The sequence below is a fragment of the Ictalurus furcatus genome, chromosome 7 (genome assembly GCF_023375685.1).
Source record: "Ictalurus furcatus strain D&B chromosome 7, Billie_1.0, whole genome shotgun sequence".
In the NCBI taxonomy this organism is placed as follows: Eukaryota; Metazoa; Chordata; class Actinopteri; order Siluriformes; family Ictaluridae; genus Ictalurus; species Ictalurus furcatus.
Genome location: NC_071261.1, coordinates 34220792 through 34244897, shown reverse-complemented (window position 1 = coordinate 34244897; position 24106 = coordinate 34220792). Strand labels below are relative to the sequence as shown.

The window sequence follows — 24106 nt, the reverse complement described above, 5'->3', positions numbered from 1 at the left end:
TTTTTTTTTTTTTTTTTTTTTTTTAAGTCTCGCACGTAAAAGTCTTACATCTTTAAATGTTCCAAAGAATATGCAAATTCAGTGTATTTAAAATAGATCATGAAATAAATCTTTATTCGAGTCAACGACTGTACGAATGTATTATTTTCTCGCGTTAAGAGTTAACTTCCGCCAACAGAGATGACGTAACCACGTCGGGTTGCTGCGGCGCCGCCGTGGAAACGCGTTGCCGGGGAAACGCACGCGCTGCGAAGAGGAAGGGGAAGAGGAAGAGAAGGACTGGTTTTGCCGCCTAGCTGACGTTCGCTTGCTTTTTTTTCTTTTAGACATATAAATAACCTCTCTGAAAACTCATTATAGTACACTATAGCGTGCTTTATGCTCTCGCGCCATTCACACCAACCTGAACGGTAAGATTTGACAGGCTTTAGAGAACACCTGTATTCGTGATCCCGCCTTCTGCGCTGTGATTGGCTAGCATGTCAACTGAGTGAATGACAGAAACAATACAAGGCAAAATGAGCAAGACGGGAAGAATTATTGCACCTATTGGTAGACAGACAGTTAATATCCACGAGCCCCATCCCCCGAGTACTGAGTTCAGCCAATCAAACCCCGTCTCACTGGCCTGTGGAGGGTTGTGTATCACAGACCGCATGTGTTCAATGATAGAATAACCATCATGTGTCTGTGTGATGAGGGGACGTGTGACGTTGTGTGGGTAGCACTGTTGGTAATGATTCTTATGACCAAAGGCGATACAGAACAGTTTACAGAGGCGGCCAATATCTTGGCATACGGGCTTTTAACTACTAATTGACAATCTGCAGCAATAGTCTACTAAAGAACTTCGTGGGTTTATGTGAGACCTATAGAAATCACATAACCTTAGGCACTTAGTCCCGTCACCACGATCAGCTAAATACCAAATTTGGGTAAAAGTGTGTGCGTTATGCACTCTTTCTTCTGCAACGATGTGATTGGCGTGATTGATCATTAAGTCTTCCACCCAATAAACTTCACTATCGCGCTTTGGTTTATCTTTCCAGTTTAAGGGTCTACCCCTGGACCCCCACTGTTGTCAGGGACGGTCCCACTGATTTGTGAGTTTATTTCTATGACAGGGCTTATTAATAGATACCCGGAGAAGGGTGCACGATTAGGAATAGGTTTGCATGTATGAGTAGATGTGCAGGTCAACATCTAATGATTTGTGTCTAGTCTGCAACAGTAGTCTGTGGTCAGGGAGCTTTGGGGCGTAAGATCTGCGGTAGCAAAGTCATGTCGTCTAACCTCTGTCCTGGTCACGTGGCTATATAGTACGCACTAATGAAGTTCAGTCCTCCTAAGAGTACAGTTTCCGTGTCGTCAACATTTTCTCCAAAAACTACATGTCCGTGATTTCGCAGGCTACTAGATACCACTTGGTGTGAGAATGTGTGTTTGAGTGCAGTGTGTCATGTGTGGGTGTGTATATGTGTATATATATTGTCGCTCGTGAGCGTAGGTCCTCCTAGAGGCCTCTTGATAGAGAATTGCTTTCTAGTCCTCCTGTCGAAGTCCCATCTTCTCCAGCTCAGTGCTGGGCTCTGGCACTCTCCTACAGTGTCTGGCACGCATCCACGTGGCTCTCTGGTTGACCTTTACCACAGAGCGAGTGATGAAAAGGATCTAGAATGGCCTAGACCACCGTGGCTTGTTCCACCTGGTCCTGCGGAAGTCCTTGATCACGAACCACTCTCCGGGCTTCAGATCATGCAGCGGAACCGTGGCTAGAGCTGGAAATGCCGCCTTTACCTGCTTGTGGATAGAGTGCAGAGCACAGGACAAGGTTGCACAGTAATTTAACATTACATCATCACATGCTGCAGCGTCAGGAAGAGGAGCTGTCACAGGCCCAACTCCTGTGTGTGGACGCCTCCTAAACAGTATCCCAAAGGGGCTAAGCCCATCCTAAGCCTGCTTCAGAACAGCATTTGCTCAATCTGTTTTTTTTTAGTGTCCCATTTTCTCTCTCTACCGCCGCACCACTAGCTGGATGATATGCAAAGTGCTGCTTTCAGTCAATACCCAAATCTTCACCCACATACTTAAGTGCATGGCTCACAAAAGGTGTGCCATTATTACTGGAGATTTTTCGTGGGAGTTCCCCATCTAGGAATTACTTTTCTAAGCAACACCTTTGTCTGAGTCCTGTTTGGACGTAGGGACGTGGCCTTCTCTACCTTCAAACCTCAACCCATGTTATGAGTTGTGCAAACAGCGTAAACAAAAATATATATTTTTTAGAGTAATTACAGAAACCAATGCTTTCTCGCAGCTATCATTCAACTTTGCATAATATAGGAACATGTATTTAGGGAGGCAAGGGCGGCCTTGTGGGCCTCGCCACACACCGTTAATGACTGAACAACCCGCTTTACGCCACACAGCCTTTTCCTCCACCATAGCCCATGCTTGGAGGTCTGAAAGCTGTAAAGAAGGAGTGATTATTTTCTCTTGAGTTTTGGGACCATAGATGCAGCTGCTTGCTTTGCTGCACTGTCCGCTCGACCGTTTCCTAGGAAAACAGGGTCTAATTTGTTAGTGTGTGCATCACATTTGCATACTGCAATAGTTCTGGGGAGTAGGACTGTTTCCAGCAGCTCAGAGACTAGTTTGTGGTGGACTATGTGTGTTCCTGAACTCATCAGGAAGTTCCTGTGTTTCCAAATTGTCCCCAAATCATGTACTACCCCAAAGGCATATCTACTGTCTGTGTAGATATTTACTGACTGTCCCTCAGCATGTCTTCATGCCTCTATGAGGGCGTACAGTTCAGCTGCTTGTGCTGAAAGCTTTGAGGGGAGACTTCCTGACAGACCGTCTCGTGTGCGGTCACTACTGCATAGCCCACTCTGGGTCACGTGACGCAGACCCGTCCACAAAAAGGATCAGATCTGAGTTTTCCAATAGAACATCTTTCAGGTCGACTCTAGGGGAGCAGAGTTCGTTAGTCAGTACGACACAATCATGTGGTTCCCCGTCTCCCTCTGTTGGAAGAAGAGTAGCAGGGTTAAGGACAGTACATCGTTTTATAGTGACATTCGGCATGTCTAGTAGTATAGTGTTATGGTGCAGCCACCGCTGGGTGGACAGGTGTGAGGTTCAAGCATGAGTAATGACACCTCGTGTGGAACCAAGAGGTTCAATTCTGAGTAACCTACCAGGTCTCTGGATGCCACCACAGCTTTCTCAGCTGCTGCTACTGCACGTACTCATGGGGGGAAACCCTGCAGTGACTCGATCCAACTTACCTGAGAATGAGCTGTCCAACCTGTCGCATATGCCATCTCTCTGAGCGGTGCTTCTAGAATGAAACAGTTCAGAATGAAAGTTCTGCGATATGAACACATACCTAGGAAAGAGAGAACCTGATTCTTTGTCAGAGGCTTGGGAATCTTCTGGATTGCAGATACTCTTTCAGCGGAGAGTTTCTGTCCCTTTGAAGAAATGTCATGCCTTAGAAATCTCACTTCTTGTTGTACATACTGAAATTTTGGCTTTGTGTCCTTCCTTAGCGAGATACTGCAACAATTTAATGGTGTCAGTTTCACACTGAGCCCTGGAGAAAGTGGTAGAGGTGCTAAGCTGTCCTTTAGCAATGGGTTGTATATCGTTTGTGACCCACAATACCCCTAACACAAGTGAGTGAAGGTGTAAGGACATCCGTCAAATATAAATGCAAACCCAAACTGTCTCTATCAAGAGTTATTCTGAAAAATGCATTAGCTAAATCTACGACTGAAAACCATTCGCTATTTGCTGGAACCTGGCTTAATATAGTGTAAGAATTTGGCACGTCTGGAGCTCTCTGTTTGACTGCTGCATTAACCGCTTGCAAATCTTCTACAAATCTCCATTCATCAGGTTGTGGGGGGTTTTTTGCTTCTCTCACTGGAAATATTGGGGTGCGCAGTGGTGAATCTGACCAGGGGACAATGACCCCTGCCTTCAATAATGAATTGAAAACTGGTCTAATGCCCTCAATAGCTTCTGATTTAAGAGGGTATTGAGATTGTCTAGGCCGAAAGTCAGATTTGGGTGTGATCACGACTGGTGGTCTGATCAGGCCTACGTCATGTTTCCCTTGGGCCCACAGCCCGAGAGGCACCTTCTTCAATTGTGGGTGTATCTCTAGGAGTGTGGGGCTTGTCCCGAGGTTCAGAAACATTCCCTTGTCATGACACATCACCTCCCGGTTACCCTTGCACATTTCCTGGAAGAATTTTTTATAAACTCCCAACGTCAGGCTGTACATGTTGGAGGTGGGTTTCTTTATTTTGGCTAATGAGACGTGAGCCACTGATTCTGGGATGAAAAATACATGCAACTGAGTGTCACTCAATTTGACTGAACATGCACAAAATTTGTCACAACAATATAGGTACAGCTCTTCGCTTTCTGGGATATCCATAAACCATTCTTTCTCAAAATAAAAGTCTCTTCCTTCATGCACTTGCGCTGTGCAATGGAGGACAGAGGACAGCATAAAATCAACACAGTTGTCCTTCATCTTATCATGTGCCAACATCAACAAATGAGCAGTTTAAGTTGCCAATTCCATGGGGAACCCTCGGCTGGACTTTGTGAGAGATTTTTAATGTTTTTTTCTGATAATGTAATTACCATTCGTTCTTCCTTCACTTCGCAGTTCTCAGACCTGTCCCTGAATTCGCTGGCTATACCGGTTTCCTTTGATCAATTTCAGCATGTTTCTCTAAAGGAACTGTGTGATCTGGTTAACCGTTAACCAGATGAAAATAACGTCCACTACACTTGATGTTGTTCCCTCTGTGATTATGAAAGCAACTTTTTCTGAAATTGTCCCCAGTATCCAGGTGTTGATAAATTCATCTTTGGATGCTGGGGTGGTCCCGAAGTATTTTAAGCATGCTATTGTTCAACCTTCGCTTAAGAAACAGGGTTTGGTTGAAGGTTGCTTTAATAATTATCGGCCTGTCTCTTAGCTATCATTTCTGTCAAAGCTGTTAGAGAAAGTTGTGCAGTCACAATTGCTCCTGTTTGTAAATTCAGCTATGCTATTGGAACCTTTACAATCTGGTTTCACTGCTTTTCATAGCACGGAGTCTGCTTTGTTAAAAGTGTCCAATGATCTTAGATCTAGATCTTACAGCTGCCTTTGATACTGTAGACGAAAACATACTTCTTTGGCGCTTAGAGCATCTGTTTGATATCAAGGGTACCCCCCTTCAATGGTTCAGGTCATATTTTAAGGACAGCGCCTTCTCGGTAGCGTTGAGTAATTTTCCTCATCTTCCGCTCCTATTATTAGTGGTGTACCTCAAGGCTCCATTCTGGGCCCACTTCTTTTTAACTTATATATGTGTCCGTTGGGGAATATTAATAGGGCACACAATGTCTCTTTTCATTTATATGCTGATGATACCCAGTTGTATATTCCATTGAAAGCTGGTGACTGGTGGCGATATTAAAAAAATGGTTAACAAATAATTTTATTTAACTTAATGAAGACAAAATTGAAACAATTGTTTTTGGCCCCCTGAGATTGAGAGATGGTCTCATTAATGAGCTTTGCAACCATTTCCCTTCAATTTCTTCCCAGGTTGGGAACCTTAGCATCATTCTGGACTCAGAATTATGCTTAACCAAGAAAATAAATTTGGCTGTTAAGAATAGTTTTTATCAACTACGGATTATTTCTAAACTTAAAACATTTTTGTCTTTCTGAGATTTGGAGAAGGTTATTCATGCTTTTATCACTTCACGCTTAGATTATTATAATTCATTATACTTGGGTCTTCCTCAGTCATCTCTGGCTCGTCTCCAGATGGTTCAGAATGCAGCTGCAAGGCTGTTGACCAGGGCAGAGAAATTCGATCGTGTCACCCTAATTTTAGCATCGCTCCATTGGCTCCCAGTCCGTGTTAGGATTCAGTTTAAGATTCTGATGCTTGTTTTTAAAACTCTTAATGATCAAGCTCCTTCTTATCTCAGAGATCTTCTTACACCACATTCATCGAACAGACTTCTAAGACTTCCTGGAACTTCTTATAAGAAATCGCTCCATGTAATACTTCTCTCTCAATGTAATACACACATTTCTTATATCATTAGCTGCGTTTACATGAACAACAATAATCCATTCTTAACCCGATTAAGACAATACTGTGATTAAGAAACTACCATGTAAACAGCAATTTTTACTTACCTTAATCTAATTAAGGTCTACTCGAATTAGTCTACTCGCTGTTAATCTAATTATGTTCTAGAACATGTAAAACGGGAACATGACAGGAGTATTCTAAAATCGACTCGTGTAAACACCTTAATCACATTATTATCTTACTCAGAGTAAGGTCAATAATTAGATTACTGCTGTCCATGTAAACGTAGTCAGTGACTCCCTTCCACACAGACAGCAATACACAATGACTTTATAAAATTCTAATTCTAATTCTAAATTGTTGATGATTCCTACCAGTCAGTGGTGAGGTTGCATCAGTCTTTCGCTCTGGACAATAAAGGGCAAACTTCAGGGTGAAACTTTTCCACGAGCATCCTTCGGTTTGCTTGTTGTCCAGAAAAGCTGAAAAGACTCGCGCAGCCCACCCAGTAGATGCCAAATTGTCGTGGAAATTAGACAACACTTGCAGGCTCGTCCTCTGGTAAAAAGGTTTATTACTGATAGATGGTTAATACAGGACAGAAGAAAGCAGGAGAGAATAATGAGAGCGCTCTGAAGCGCTTGTGCTGAACCACTACTATATATATGAAACACAGAGCATGACACACTCCTGTGTACCGATAAGAAGCAGTTTGAGGCAGTTCAAACAGACTTTGTTTTAGGATCTTGGAAGATGTTTAGATGAACCTTGAACAGAAGAACATGTTTGTGTCTCTGCATGCAGATAAACATTCTGTATTGATCTCACTGACATCACATGGCCTTCTTAGGCATTATCCTCTGATGAGAATGAACAGAACAAGAACAAAACTATTACAAAGTAAAAATTAATAATTTCCCTCACAAGTATGAAAACGGTTATGAGAATTTGACACTTAACTATCACGAGTTTATTCGTTTATCATTATAAATTATATCCTAATTGTGTTCCAGATCAGATTTGTTATGAAAAAGCAAAATATTATTTTTTATTCGCACCTATAGTTTATTGTACTTAGCTTTCAAATTATTGTTTTATTATTTTTGTGAATTATTATTATTATTAATATTATTATTAGTATTAGTATTAGTAGTAGTATTAGGAGTGTGTACTTTCTTCTTCTTCTTCCTCTCCTGCAGTAATGGAGGCTGAGAAGGACAGGATAAAGGAGCAGCTGAGGCTCCAGTTTCAGACCCTGCAGGAACAGCAGGTGCAGCGTCTTCATGAGCGGCTGGAGAAAAAGAAACAGATCTCTTTTGAGAAGGACGAGATGAGCTCGAACGGCCAGGAGAGTCTGGACCTGTTTGGGGACGAGGAGGACAAGGGGGACTCCTTGCTGGTGCGGTCTACCTCCAGCTCCAGACTGCTGAAGAAGGAGAACGATCAGCTCCAGGAGCGGGTCAGGGAGCTGCGGGATGAGAACGGACGACTCCATAAACTCCTGAGTGAGAAGGAGTTTGAGATCAAGTACCTGAAGAAGAAGAGGGAGGAGGACAGGATGGCTTTAGTGGGTGAGGAACTGAGGAAAAAGAACATTTTGCTTTACACCACAAGTCTGGTCTTGTCCTTGTTAATCTAGAGACACAATCATGTCTCCCCCTTGTGGCTGGAGGTGGTAGATGCATCTGCTTACACGTCTTGCACATTAATTTGTAGTCAGGGTTGCTACGGCTGTGGAGCTTTTTTAGGCATAGTTTTTGGACCGGTGTTGCGGGTAGAAAGAGCAGGTCAAGACTTTTTATTTATGGGACAGTTGGTCACCAAGACCTTGTTTTAAAGCAAATAATTGGAAAATAAATCTAACCAATTATCACAAAAACTGACTGTGACAAACAAAGGGAAAGTGAACGAGCAGTCAGTGTCTACAATTTCTGTTGTAACAAGAACTATAAACATTACAGTGACTCAGTTGGGAATGATTTTTGTGTAGGTGTACTACAGCTGATTTTACTGCTACTCTACCTTGGGCAGTTCGGATTTTTATAAATGACTCCTCAGGTGATTCACTGCTATAGTAAACGACTCCTTAGGCGGTTCCCTGATTTTTATGAATGACTCGTCAAGTGATTCGCTGATATTTGTAAACGACTCCTCATGTGATTCACAGATATTAGTAAACGACTCTTTAGGCGGTTCCCTAATTTTTATGAATGACTCATCATGTAATTCGCTGGTATTTGTAAACGACTCCATTGGTGATTCACTGATATTTGTAACTGACTCCTCAAGCAATTCACTTATATTATGTATCCATTATGTACCTTAAATGAGTTCCAGAGGTACAGACCTGACCTTGCCCTGGTGACTGAAGGTACAAAGATGTCCCCTTCAGGCTCCGAACCCCAGGGATGGGGTGTTTGTACTAGGAAGTGTACAGTTTAGTTCCCATCATCTGAGTGTACAGGGAAAGCGTTGACATTAGCGTGAACACAAATCCTTTACACACAGAGATGTGTGAGTCACACACACATATAGACACACACAGAGCAGTTTTTTTGTACTCTTCAATGCAATTTATGTGATTGTGCTGTGTGAAGGCACAGTAGGACTGGCAGGAGATGCGGCAGCAACCAAGATCGTGGAGCTTTCGAAGAAGAACCGTGAACTCTCAGCAGAGATGGAGAGAGAGAAAGCCAAGAGCAAACAGCTGAACAACAGAGTGAGAGAGCTAGAGAGAGAGGTAAACACTCCCTGACTTACTGAGGGGAGGAGAGATGGGAAATATATCAGTACAACCATATACCATGATAGATATCTCACAAATAACTATCTCTGTGTGTGTATGCGTGTGTGTGCGTGTGTGTATGCGTGTGTGTATGCAGCGGCAAGATACAGCAGTATTCAGTAATGGAGTGAAAGCAGACCACAAATTGGGCCTGAGGAGCTCACAGCAAGAGGTACTGCAGCACTATTATAAATGACTCCTCAAGCAAATCACTTATATTTAATATGATTCCTTGAGCAGTTCACTTAGATTTATAAACGACTCCTTAAGTGGTTCGTGTACATTAATAAATGACTCCTCAGGCAGTTCACTTGCATTTGTAAATGACTCCTTGAGCAGATCACCTCACTGTTTTGTTGCAGCTGCAGTTGTGATTACTCGCTTGCAAAGTAGTGTGTGTGTGTTCGTGTGTGTGTGTGTGTTTTAGGCTACTCCGCTGGTGAAGTCTCTACAGGAGAAACTGAACACGGCCCAGTTTAAAATGAGTGAATACCGAAACCAGATCCAGGCTCTCAGACAGGAGCTGAAGGTCGCACAGAAGGTAAGCGTCAGTCTGATCACCTGACAGATTCATTCAGAATTAATTCATGGGTTCTCTTTCAGAGAGACTTCTAAGTAGAACCTTGTTTGGAAGCAAAGATCCCTAAATGATCCAAAGAGCCTTTGAGTAACCTCTTTTTAAAGCACCCAGAAAGTCAGATTTCTTTATAGTGTGTGTGTGTGTATGTGTGTAACAGGTTCTGAGCAGTGAGGTCGGGGAGGACGTGTGTATTCAGCAGATCCTCGGTAATCCAGGAAGCTGGAGAGGACGAGCGCAGCAGATTCTGGCCCTGCAGAGCCGAGTGAGCGTGACACACATAAACACCTCATTTGCATACTCAAATCTGATTGGCTCTTATAACTTATGATGCAATAACACTCACATGTCATGTGTTTAACACTCATTCTGGTAGTCCACTGAGGAAGGTGTGTCTGGTATGGACTTATCGGCATGCCTGCTCTCGTTTCCACATATGGACTCATGATGATGATGATGAATTTATCGCAGGTGAGGGATCTGGAACAGCAGCTGAGCTCGGCATCCAACAGGAAGCAGCCAGGAGAATTCAGCCCGGAGCAGTGCAACCTGGGAAAGGGAGTCCGCCAGAGGAACCAGGACAAGAACCAGAGCTATATCCGCACCCTGGAGAGAGACAGGAAGGAGGCGCTGGAGGTAACACACACGCACACACACACGCTCACACACACACACACACACACACATGAAATCATACTGAGGTAATATTAGACAAGGGACAGAGTGCGCACTCCTGAGGCTCCTACCTGCAGGGAGGTTTAATAATATAATGCTTTTTTATTTTCAAAAAGCACAGGAACGTACACAGGAAACGTCTTGTGATAACACATAGTCTGTGGTATGACATCATCAGTTAACTAAAGGTCTAATATGGAGAGACATATTCAGGATCAGGTGTCTGTGTTTAACACGAAGGGCTGTGTTAAACTGTATGTGTGTGTGTGTGTGTGTGTGTGTGTGTGTGTGTGTGTGTGTGTGTGTAGAAGCTGAGTGTGGAGTATGAGCTCATACTTAGTGAACACGCTGAGGTGAAGAAGAAGCTGGAGAGCAGCAAAGCAAGGAATCACATCCTGACTGCCGAGCTGAAAACCCTCAAAAGTCAACTGTCCACACTGACCGAGAAGGGTCGTCATGACAACGAGCTCATCGACGCAATGCTGGTACACACACACACACACATATATACACATACACGCATATACATACACATATATATACACATACACAAATATACATACACATAGACACACACACATACACACACATACATATACACATAGACACACATACATATATACACACACACATATACATACACATAGACCCACACACATACATACACACATACACACACATATACATATATATATATATATATATATATATATATATATATATATATATATATATATATATATATATACACACACACACACACACACACATATACATACACACACACACACACACACACACCCTGTCCAGGGTGTACCCTGTCTTGTGCCCGATGCTCCCTGGGATAGGCTCCAGGTTTCCCCGAAACCCTGAAAAGGATAAGCGGTATTTAAGATGAATGGATGGATGGACACACACACACACACACATATACATATATACACCCACACAAACACACACACACATATACACATACATATACACATACACACATATACATACACACACACACATACACACCTACACATATGCACACACATATACATACACACGTGGGGGGGGGGGGGGTTACATATATTTAAAAGTTTATGTTTATTTATGAGGTTACTTAACCTCAGGATGGAAAAGTATGAATTCCTGACTGTACACTATTAGCCTTGACACAGCGTGCTAATGAGGACAGGAAGTGCTGAAATGAGCCAAGTGAGGTCCTGATTAAACAGGAGAGGACATTCATTACCTCAGTGTTAGTTAGACACAACTAACCTAGGACGCAAATTATTTTATTTACCATGCATCATAAAGCATCGCTGCTCCGTGAGCGGACAAAATACCTTTTAATAGATAGAAGAGAATTTACTAAGATTAATTGTAAAGCTAGTCGGTGAACCCACTGATTATTTTTTTCAAAACAACACAAATGGTGCAAGAGAGCGTTGAAATATAATGTGGTGACACCAAAGTACTCGTCCTTCAGCAGGACAGGGTGGTAGTACAGGTGGAGCTGGACCTGATGTACCACCATAATCATATGCTGTGTCCCCAATCAGACCAGACCTGCTACAATTCCCTTCCCAATTCCCTTCCAGTGCCAGAACCATTTGGGAACCCTGAGGTGCTTGATTCCGAGTTGCAGGTCCTACACACACACACACACACACACACACACACACACACACAATCCAACATAGTGTCTGCCTCAGCACCATTTTAAAGAGGTGCATCATAAGGTTACTGGTCAGATGGTATTTAAGGGCCCTTGCTCAAGGGTGTTGGTAGTGCTGGGATTTGAACTGCTGACCTTCTAAACGGCTTTGTAACTACAGAAAAAGGATTTGAACTGCTGACCTTCTGACTCATAATCCATCATTTTAACCACTGCTACCACTGCCCTCAAACGTGGAATACACCTGTGTTTTCTGGTTCTTCTGATTCCATACAGTGTTGAGCTACTCTAGTGTACCAAAGCAGCAGAAGAACTGCTCCTACAACCCTGGTTGTAGTTCGCTTTAAACAGTAATTGTATTCAGGTTTACAGAGACTGTGGCTAGAGAATGCAATGACATCATCATATTTGGAAAGATACAGGTCTGACTCCACTTGTGTTGGTGTCTCTGGAGGGGCTTTGTTTACTCAGGGAACGCGTCTGAAAAAAAAGCTGATAGTATGACACCAAGCCATGGAATCTCCACAGTTTCTATACGTTGGACAGTGTAGACTAAAAGGCATCACTAAAAGGTGGACCGTCGTCTGGATGGGGACCAAACGACGGTTTTAAGAGGACTGTGACACATTTCTGATAAATTCATGAGCATGAACAATCACATTAATGGAGCATTTTTTTCAGAGCACTTCCCTCAACCGAGTCAATCTCTCAGTGTTTACAATGCATACTAACTCTAGACTGTCAATAACTTGTCTTGTACTTGAACTATTCATACTATACATGAACTATTGTATAGCATATTTTTGTCTGCACAAAAAGTAGGCAAACAAACAAACAAAATACAAAGGCAGCTAGAAAGGATTTACAGCATGGCTTACTCCAAAACAGAAAAGTAGCTCCAGAAAATAGAGCTTTTACTGATGAATGGATGGACCAATTTATATTCATTCTTCCTACAGCAAGTATTATGTGTTTTGTTCAGAAGATTATAACTTTACTCAGTTTTTATTTATGTTTAATATAGTCATATTTTTTATGTTGTTTGTACAATAAATACTGTCGGATCGCTTTGGATTTTAATTCAATACTCCTGGTGTTCACCAGTGACGGTCCCAGTCCCTAATTTCACCAATTTTGTCCAAGGGTTTTATGGCTTTTTAACCCACTCCAGAGACTAATAGGTCTAGTCTTGATCTTTGGAGAGTAAGCAGTTTCTTGAAAGCATCGCAGTGGGTATTGATTCTGATTCGTAATTGCCTTGTGGTAGCAATACTTCACACACGCAAGATTCTATCATTCTTCCATACTATTTTTAATGCTTGCGCTGTTGTTAGGTTCTTCACACTTTATAACAGATGTTTAGTTGTAGGCAGTTAGCTAAAGCCCTGACAAAGGGCTTTGTTACACACACACACACACACACACACACACACACACACACATCAAATAGCCACTATGCAGACACCTTGTTAGAACCGAATGTGTGCTCTTTTTTATTTGGGTTAAAAATGTGTGTGTGTGTGTGTGTGTGTGTGTGTGTGTGTGTGTGTGTGTGTGTGTGTGTGTGCAGAAGCAGCAGGCTCACCTGCAGGCTGTGTTGAGTCATCTGGGTCAGAAAGAGGGGCCGCGCGAAGATACAGAGCAGAAGCGGGACCTACAGGAGGCTCAGAGACACAATGACCTGATAGCACAACTCAAACTGATGGTGAAGGAGAGAGAGGAGAAAGTTCAGGAGCTCGAGCAGGAGATCCAGCAGCTCACACTCACCGTAAACACACACACACACACACACACACACACACTTCACTTTACACTCACCTTAAACACACTTCACACTCTCACGTTTTATGATTGCCTAGGAATTTACAGAGGTAATGAAACGAAGAATTAAAATATGGCCATTGTGTTGCTGCAGAAACAGGAGGCAGGAGATACAAAGGTGAACATTAGCCACGCCGACCTGATGGTTAATGAGGAAGGAGACAGGAGGTCCAGCTCTGCCAGGTCTCGCACATTCTTTATAAGGACACACACACACACACACACACACACACACACTATATCTAAATCATGTTGGTTTGTTTTTCTTGACCATTTTTTAGGTCAGTCTCAAAACTGGGACACAGACTTGTTGAGTCAGCTCTGACACTGTCTCCTGGAAACACCACTGATCTCAGGTCAGTTACTAAAGTCATCCTTCTAACAGCTTGATTCCATTATTTGTCACTAACGTATCTATTAGTTCCACTAATTTACCTATCATACTGTACCTATATACTCTAACGTACCATTACGTTGTTTTTGCATCATCTCAGCTGTAACCTGCCCCTTTGCTAGTGTGTTTACGGTAGTTTGTGCAATTGGTAGTTTGTTTGCAGTGTACTACATCACTAGTGATGCTAGTTTGGACATTTGTTAGCGTGTTTACGATAGGCTTGCTACTATAGCAGTTATGGAAGTTAGTATGTTTGTTAGTATGTTCATAGCAGATACAATTTCATCACTTGCAGTTGTTTTCCACTGTGTTAGTATGTTTATGGTAGGCGTGTTACACCAGCAGTTATGGTAGTTTGTGTTACAGTAGATATGTTACTCCAGTCAGTAAGGTTGCTCAGCGTATGATAATGATTATTCATTATTATTTAAGAATGCATTATTTAAGATGAAGTCTATCTGAGGCTCCAGTTCACACTGTTTGTTTTTTTTTTCTAGTAAATTGTGTGTATGTTTTGTGTATTACGGCAGAGAGCAGTCGGAGGCAGCATGCTCTGCGTGTGCCGCTCTGCAGGTGCAGTGTTCGGAGTTTAAAGCTCTGTGTCAGGCGGCTACCGTGGAGAGAGACCGACTGCTGGAGCTCACTAAAGTTCAACAGAGGAGGTCTGCTGAAAAAAGGGCCCATGGTGGCATATTCTTTACTTTATTTAAATAACTGTTCTCTTTTGATTTGGACTTTATTTTTGTGACATCACACAAAAGTAATTATTTTTTTGATGTAGCCACTCACATCACATTTTTTCGTATAGAGAAGTAGAGGAGATTCAGAAGTGTGCAGAGGCCGAGCAGAAGCTTCGGGATGAGCGGCGCCGCTGTGTAGTTCTGGAGCAGCAGCTGCAGAGACTGAAGCTAGACCCTGAAAAAGCACAAAGAGTCAGTCGCAGCATGACAGGTACACACTGTACAGGTGTAGCTTTTCTACAGTACAGGTGTAGCTTTACTACAGTACAGGTGTAACTTTACTGCAATAGAGGTGTAGCTTTACTACAGTACAGGTGTAACTTTACTACAGTACAGGTGTAGCTTTACTACAATAGAGGTGTAGCTTTACTACAGTACAGGTGTAACTTTACTACAATAGAGGTGTAGCTTTACTACAGTACAGGTGTAACTTTACTACAGTACAGGTGTAACTTTACTACAATAGAGTTGTAGCTTTACTACAGTACAGGTGTAACTTTACTACAGTACAGGTGTAGCTTTACTACAGTACAGGTGTAGCTTTACTACAATAGAGGTGTAGCTTTACTACAGTACAGGTGTAACTTTACTACAATAGAGGTGTAGCTTTACTACAGTACAGGTGTAACTTTACTACAGTACAGGTGTAGTTTTACTACAGTACAGGTGCAGCTTTACTACAGTACAGGTGTAGCTTTACTACAGTACAGGTGTAGCTTTACTACAATAGAGGTGTAGCTTTACTACAGTACAGGTGTAACTTTACTACAGTACAGGTGCAGCTTTACTACAGTACAGGTGTAGTTTTACTACAGTACAGGTGCAGCTTTACTACAGTACAGGTGTAGCTTTACTACAATAGAGGTGTAGCTTTACTACATTGCAGGTTTAACTTTACTACAGTACAGGTGTAACTTTACTACAATAGAGGTGTAGCTTTACTACAGTACAGGTGTAGCTTTACTACAATAGAGGTGTAGCTTTACTACAGTACAGGTGTAACTTTACTACAATAGAGGTGTAGCTTTACTACAGTACAGGTGTAACTTTACTACAGTACAGGTGTAACTTTACTACAGTACAGATGTAACTTTACTACAATAGAGGTGTAGCTTTACTACAGTACAGGTGTAACTTTACTACAATAGAGGTGTAGCTTTACTACAGTACAGGTGTAGCTTTACTACAATACAGGTGTAACTTTACTACAGTACAGGTGTAGCTTTACTACAATAGAGGTGTAGCTTTACTACAGTACAGGTGCAACTTTACTACAGTACAGGTGTAGCTTTACTACAGTACAGGTGTAGCTTTACTACAATAGAGGTGTAACTATACTACAGTACAGGTGCAGCTTTACTACAGTACAGGTGTAACTTTACTACAGTACAGGTGTAACTTTACTACAGTACAGGTGTAACTTTACTACAATAGAGGTGTAGCTTTACTACAGTACAGGTGTAACTTTACTACAATAGAGGTGTAGCTTTACTACAGTACAGGTGTAGCTTTACTACAATACAGGTGTAACTTTACTACAGTACAGGTGTAGCTTTACTACAATAGAGGTGTAGCTTTACTACAGTACAGGTGCAACTTTACTACAGTACAGGTGTAGCTTTACTACAGTACAGGTGTAGCTTTACTACAATAGAGGTGTAACTATACTACAGTACAGGTGCAGCTTTACTACAGTACAGGTGTAGCTTTACTACAATAGAGGTGTAGCTTTACTACAATGCAGGTTTAACTTTACTACAGTACAGGTGTAACTTTACTACAATAGAGGTGTAGCTTTACTACAGTACAGGTGTAGCTTTACTACAATAGAGGTGTAGCTTTACTACAGTACAGGTGTAACTTTACTACAATAGAGGTGTAGCTTTACTACAGTACAGGTGTAACTTTACTACAGTACAGGTGTAACTTTACTACAATAGAGGTGTAGCTTTACTACAGTACAGGTGTAACTTTACTACAATAGAGGTGTAGCTTTACTACAGTACAGGTGTAGCTTTACTACAATACAGGTGTAACTTTACTACAGTACAGGTGTAGCTTTACTACAATAGAGGTGTAGCTTTACTACAGTACAGGTGCAACTTTACTACAGTACAGGTGTAGCTTTACTACAGTACAGGTGTAGCTTTACTACAATAGAGGTGTAACTATACTACAGTACAGGTGCAGCTTTACTACAGTACAGGTGTAGCTTTACTACAATGCAGGTTTAACTTTACTACAGTACAGGTGTAACTTTACTACAATAGAGGTGTAGCTTTACTACAGTACAGGTGTAGCTTTACTACAATAGAGGTGTAGCTTTACTACAGTACAGGTGTAACTTTACTACAATAGAGGTGTAGCTTTACTACAGTACAGGTGTAGCTTTACTACAATAGAGGTGTAGCTTTACTACAGTACAGGTGTAACTTTACTACAGTACAGGTGTAGCTTTACTACAATAGAGGTGTAACTTTACTACAGTACAGGTGTAGCTTTACTACAGTACAGGTGTAGCTTTACTACAATAGAGGTGTAGCTTTACTACAGTACATGTGTAGCTTTACTACAATACAGGTTTATCTTTACTACAATGCAGGTTTAACTTTACTACAGTACAGGTTTAACTTTACTACAGTACAGGTGTAGCTTTACTACAGTACAGGTGTAACTTTACTACAATAGAGGTGTAACTTTACTACAGTACAGGTGCAGCTTTACTACAGTACAGGTGTAGCTTTACTACAATAGAGGTGTAGCTTTACTACAATGCAGGTTTAACTTTACTACAGTACAGGTGTAACTTTACTACAATAGAGGTGTAGCTTTACTACAGTACAGGTGTAGCTTTACTACAATAGAGGTGTAGCTTTACTACAGTACAGGTGTAACTTTACTACAATAGAGGTGTAGCTTTACTACAGTACAGGTGTAACTTTACTACAGTACAGGTGTAACTTTACTACAATAGAGGTGTAGCTTTACTACAGTACAGGTGTAACTTTACTACAATAGAGGTGTAACTTTACTACAGTACAGGTGTAGCTTTACTACAATAGAGGTGTAGCTTTACTACAGTACAGGTGCAACTTTACTACAGTACAGGTGTAGCTTTACTACAGTACAGGTGTAGCTTTACTACAATAGAGGTGTAACTATACTACAGTACAGGTGCAGCTTTACTACAGTACAGGTGTAGCTTTACTACAATAGAGGTGTAACTATACTACAGTACAAGTGCAGCTTTACTACAGTACAGGTGTAGCTTTACTACAATGCAGGTTTAACTTTACTACAGTACAGGTTTAACTTTACTACAGTACAGGTGTAACTTTACTACAATAGAGGTGTAGCTTTACTACAGTACAGGTGTAGCTTTACTACAATAGAGGTGTAGCTTTACTACAGTACAGGTGTAACTTTACTACAGTACAGGTGTAGCTTTACTACAATAGAGGTGTAACTTTACTACAGTACAGGTGTAGCTTTACTACAGTACAGGTGTAGCTTTACTACAATAGAGGTGTAACTTTACTACAGTACAGGTGTAGCTTTACTACAGTACAGGTGTAGCTTTACTACAATAGAGGTGTAGCTTTACTACAATAGAGGTGTAGCTTTACTACAGTACATGTGTAGCTTTACTACAATACAGGTGTAACTTTACTACAATGCAGGTTTAACTTTACTACAGTACAGGTGTAGCTTTACTACAGTACAGGTGTAACTTTACTACAGTACAGGTGTAACTTTACTACAATAGAGGTGTAACTTTACTACAGTACAGGTGTAGCTTTACTACAGTACAGGTGTAGCTTTACTACAATGCAGGTTTAACTTTACTACAGTATAGGTGTAGCTTTACTACAGTACAGGTGTAGCTTTACTACAATAGAGGTGTAGCTTTACTACAATGCAGGTTTAACTTTACTACAGTACAGGTTTAACTTTACTACAATACAGGTGTAACTTTACTACAATAGAGGTGTAGCTTTACTACAGTACAGGTGTAGCTTTACTACAATAGAGGTGTAGCTTTACTACAGTACAGGTGTAACTTTACTACAATAGAGGTGTAGCTTTACTACAGTACAGGTGTAGCTTTACTACAATAGAGGTGTAGCTTTACTACAGTACAGGTGTAACTTTACTACAATAGAGGTGTAGCTTTACTACAGTACAGGTGTAGCTTTACTACAGTACAGGTGTAACTTTACTACAATAGAGGTGTAGCTTTACTACAGTACAGGTGTAGCTTTACTACAGTACAGGTGTAACTTTACTACAATAGAGGTGTAGCTTTACTACAATGCAGGTTTAACTTTACTACAATACAGGTGTATTGAAAAGTATTTTCAGGTATAAACTTGTTGATCTCGGCTGTATATGTTGTGTGTAGTATTTATGTGGTTCATAACTGATTGTGTTTATTGCAGGTAGCTTAAATGTACCTGAGAAACAGGAGGGTCTTTCACCCCGAAGAGCTGTGGAGTCAATGCATGACGCTCAGATCAGTGAACTCAGTACACGGTGAGTACAAGTCTTCATTTCTCCAAAGGTTCCAGTTTATTTAGGTAGCAATGTAACTGAAAATGATCTACAGCTTAACTGACCTCCTTGTGTTGCTGTAGAGTTGCTACCCAGAAGGAGGAGCTGGAGGGTCTGAGGTCATCTTTGAAACAAGTCATGCAGGCTAAAGAGGAAGACCTGCAGCTCTACAGCACCATGATCAGCCAGGTCAAGCAAGTCTTCCTTCAGGCTCTCCGGCAGCACAAACAGAGCTCAAATCAGGAACTGTAGCACAGGAGTCTACCTATCCATCAGATCTGAACTCCTGGAGACTCAGAGCATCTAGGCTACAAATCCTAGCAGTCTATATGAGATTTTACTTTCCATGGCCAGGATTTTAGCATCTAGGCTCCAAATATTAGAAATTTGTCCTGGATGTTAGCATAGATGCTCTAGATCGTGTTGTGGAAAACAATCTTTCCAGCCTAAGTCAAAAAACTTCAGAGACAGAGAGTTAGTAGATGTCAAAAAGTAGATAAACTTTATAGAAACAATAATGTGAGACAGTCTGCAGAAAGTCCAAATTATGCAAACACACACAGCCCTTTTTCTACCTTTCTATACATTTCTTCAGAGTGAAAGGTACTCTTCTCATCTTAGGTGGGGTTTTGCCTTTCCTCATTAAATCAGACCAATCTTCTTTGCCACAATTAAATATTCATGTCTGTGTGTTATCTTAAATTTGTGGAGCATGCGCAGTTAGTTGTTTTTCTTCATAAGGTTTCATGAGGACATGGTTTCTTCTTTTTTTTAAAAAGGTTTCACTCAGGCTGAGTCCTGACCTTGATCCACACTCGCCTTTTTTTAAGTCTTATCCTAACGTGTGAGTTGGTATCTGCCTCAAAGTTATCTGCTTCTGTGGAGGAAGATACAGGCTGGTACAGAAAGAACAATTATTGTGTTATTGTTCAGTAAAACACAGAATTCATCTAACTCAGTCCACACTCAGAATATAACTTGATCAAACATTGTTCTATGGATTCAGGTCTTGCTTCTAACTATTGATTATACATATAGATTATGCTTTTTAACTCCTATTGATTATTCGATTATGCTTATGTAATAATTCTAAATGTTGGTTATACATATTGAATACACTTCATTAACATATCCAAATGTTAGTTACACATATTGATTATACTTCATAAATATTTTCTATAATCGTAGCCCTGTATCTTTGCCCAGTAGATTTTACCCCATGTAACAAAAATATGAGCCTCTTAGTCTCAGATCTGAAGTTTCTGGGCTCCAAATTGTAGTGTTCATATCCCAGACCCTAGTCACAACGGCATAATTTCCAAATCCTAACCTCTAAGATCTAAAGCTTTGCCTCAAGACTTGAGATCTTGGCCACAGACCTTAGCTTCTAGCCCCAAAACTTTAGCATTCACTTCCAGGCCCAACATTCTGGCCTCCATATATCAGATGTTAGTCTTCAAGCTCAAGATCATAGTATCTACAGACCCCATGTTATCGTACTCCATGTTATCTTAGCTACTATATCCTAGATTTTAAGCTCAGTCCTGGATTTTAGCGTCCTTATAATTTTCTATTAGATCTTAGTCTCCAGACCCCTAATCTTTATCCTCAGGCCATATGTTGTAGATTCCATTTCCCAGATGTTAACCTCCACACTGCATGGCTACCAGATCCTAGATTTCTTCATCTTCTAGTCTCCAGATCGTGGCCTCCTCTGTGTCTAACCTAGAGGTCCCAAATCTTACAACAAGTTAGTGGACTTCCATCTTTCTGCGTATTGAAACTGAAGCTCCTAATAGATCCTGCGCTGATGTTAATGACACTGTGCTAATCCCGGTGAAATAACTGATCGGATACGGACAAGGCAGAGATAAGATGTCAGTATGGCCGGCGTTATGAGCCGATAAGAACTGTGGGGAAACCGGACAGCTTTGTTTTAATTACCTTCACCAGCAGTTAGGCTTGGAAGGCTAAAAAGACGCTTGTTTGTTTCTCCTGAGCCTCTGCTAACTGAAATAAAAATAAAAATAATTCTTTTAAAGTGTAATACTGTGGCAGCTTTTTGGTTACTCAGTAGATCCCACTTGACAGAATGAAAATAAACAGCGTCCCCGTGTATAAATCCCAGTAAAATAATATTTAATTTTTAATAAATATTTTTACATTTCACTGGCCCCGTCTTTTCTGACGCATGTTGCGCATCATCAGCGTTTGGCTCTTGCACGCTGCAAATCAGAACGACAAACAAAACTCTCTAAAAAAAACATCCTGGCTTTCCCGTCCAGTGGAGACGCTGCGGTCCCTGAGCTTGTTTTCGCCAGCTCACGCTGTCCTCGTGAAGGTGTTTAGAGTGTGTTTTACACTCCTCACACTCCAGGGACTGGTAAGCAGCCGCAGGTTCTCCGCCTTCACGCACATCCACACCGCTTCCCTCCCCACGGAGCCACCACACCTAGTTTAAGTTCGTGCTCGTCGTCAAGCGCCGTGATTTTTTCGTCTTCCCGGAACCCAGAGAGACTTCAGCTTGAAAACATCCCAAAAGAACGGGCCTCTTATTCATCTGCAGTCCACAGAAAGCTGCCTGTATGTGAAAGTGTGTGTGTGTGTGTGTGTGTGTAGTGTGGTGTTGAGTGACGTTTTTTTGGCCTGGAGGTGATCCATGCGCTTTCGCTCGGGAGCTTCATCCCCCACCGTAAACAATCAGCCGTCATTTCCAATTAGCAGCCATCCGTCCTGCTTTCGGTCGATTACACTCGACCCAGTGGCAGCGTGTCGTTCACAGCCACGTTTTAACGTCTTTATTTGTTTACACGGGAAACAAGACGCTTTGTACAAGCCTCAGAGCTCAAAACTCACATCACTCGAGTTGACGATTAACGATCTCTGGCAGCCGCTACGCCTAGCAACGCTGTTACTGCAGCTACGTTTAGCAACTTTTCAAATCAATCAGAGTGTCATGTGGTCGGAAAATTTGGATCGACTCAGGGTTGAACTCCGTACTGAAAAAACTGTTCATGTTTTGCATGCATCTAAAGGCGATTTCCTGATTTATTTATTTATTTATTTTACATGAAGAAATCGTGAGTCGTCCACAAGACAGGGTTTCTGAATCCAGACTCTGGGTTACTGATCAGAAGGTCAGGAGTTACTGCCAAGCTGCCACTGCTGGGCCCTCGAGCAAGGCCCTTAACCCTCAACTGCGCAGTTGTAGAAATGAGATAAATGTAAGTCGGCAAATGTGGTAAAAAGTGAAATTACATAAGTAAGAAATAAATCACAGCAGGGTATGCGCTTATAGTAAAACAATCAACAATGAGGTGGTGTGATGGAGCGGCTACTGTGAGCACTCTGAAGTGTTTTATTCCTCTTACACCACAGCAACTTAACAACAATTACTACTTTCGTTCATGAGCCATCGATATGTCGCAGTTTCTATCTGTTTATAGTCACAGTTAATGATTGTGGAACAAGTTAGTTCATGTTCTCACTTATGTTATAGCAGCTATAAACAAAAAAATAATAATTCCCTCACCAGACTTTCCTTTTAGAGACAAAAAAAAAACATGCAGCTTGTCGTATTTTGTTACCGAGAAACCGCAAAGAAGCGTAAACTCCTCTGTCCTGAAGACATCAGACAACTTTACGTTACAGCTTCACCTCTGACACTGGAGACTCCTTCCATCAGCGTTACATGAACACCTCCTCAACTCCTTTATTATTATTTGGCACGTCTGCAGTAAAAGTCCCTGTGAAGGAGCTGTTACTATAGAAACGACTTGCAGCTGCACTACTTTTCCTTTCTTCTTTTTCCTCCTCCGTTCTGTCTTCACACCTGTGAATAAGAGTGAATAAGTGAGTGATTAGTGAAGCTCATCAGTGTGATAATAAATAATCGTGGTACACACACACACACACACACACAGGTCAGTGATTATTGAATAAATCATGAATATTGATGTGTGCGGTGTTTATACGAACCGAGCCGAGCGCGTGCTTGTGTCAACACCACGTTACGCAAACACCTACACCGATTTGTCACTCCTAATTTCAATGGACTCTTTATCCGTCCCTTTCCTCCGAGGTATTCCCTCGCTCCGGATCACCGGAACTCGGGTAAATAAGGAACCCGCTGCGAAAACTGTGAAATAAATTAGGCCTGGTTTAAAAAAAAAAAGAGAGCTCAATGCACACATTCAGGACTGCTCTCATTTGCATGCAATGGAAATAAAAATAAACACACACACACACTCAACACACACACAATCTGCTGTTCATATTGACTTGAGCTACACACATTTCATAATTATTTACTCTTTCACCGACTAATTTAATTCATATTTACATTGAGTAACCCTCTCCTGCTCAGTTCCCACTGCAGTGACTAGTGAAATGTCACACACACACACACACACACACACACGCACGCATTATAAGTGTGAATGATGACACTAAACACTAGAGGGCAGTGTGTGCGTGTCTTCCTTCCTTCTTGTTCTTTCTTTTTTCTGTCTTTTCTTCTTCCTTGCTTGCTTGATTTTCATCATCTAAGTGATTGAAAAAAATTCTCATTCCTCGTTCCAGTTCTTTGGGTTGAAGCGAAGCTACTGATTGGTCAGAGATTATGACATTATCAGGTGCTGGTATGTGTCAGTGAGAGAATTTTACACTTTAATCTGTAACACTTTAAACTGTATATAGAGTTTATATAGAGTGTATAAAGAGTCGATAGAGTTTAGTATAGAGCGTATAAAGAGTCGATAGAGTTTATA

General features: G+C 41.4%; 2 protein-coding genes across 5 annotated transcripts; one reads left to right on the top strand and one right to left on the bottom strand.

Annotated features, from left to right (window-relative positions):
- Nucleotides 1-184: 184 nt before the first annotated feature.
- Nucleotides 185-21425, top strand: ccdc13 (coiled-coil domain containing 13). Of its 4 annotated transcripts, none has more exons than XM_053629981.1 (16): nt 185-301; nt 7328-7699; nt 8726-8868; nt 9011-9085; nt 9341-9454; nt 9651-9755; nt 9962-10126; nt 10474-10650; nt 11643-11780; nt 13402-13599; nt 13747-13835; nt 13934-14008; nt 14577-14708; nt 14855-14997; nt 19226-19319; nt 19421-21425. In XM_053629981.1, the coding sequence occupies exons 2-16, from the start codon at nt 7330-7332 to the stop codon at nt 19587-19589; spliced, it is 2187 nt and encodes a 728-aa protein (XP_053485956.1). In that variant the 5' UTR covers nt 185-301; nt 7328-7329; the 3' UTR covers nt 19590-21425. The 4 variants fall into 4 exon arrangements, with proteins under 4 accessions (XP_053485956.1, XP_053485955.1, XP_053485959.1 ...); XM_053629980.1 differs by having other exon boundaries at nt 209-410; nt 19421-21424; XM_053629982.1 differs by lacking the exon at nt 185-301 and adding an exon at nt 6493-6689.
- LOC128610579 (uncharacterized) lies at nt 406-6153 on the bottom strand. Its single transcript, XM_053629988.1, has 2 exons — nt 5816-6153; nt 406-5479 (listed from the first exon to the last, which is right to left on the bottom strand). Exon 2 carries the CDS (start codon nt 4571-4573, stop codon nt 3638-3640), a length of 936 nt encoding a protein of 311 aa, XP_053485963.1. The 5' UTR covers nt 4574-5479; nt 5816-6153; the 3' UTR covers nt 406-3637.
- Nucleotides 21426-24106: the final 2681 nt, after the last annotated feature.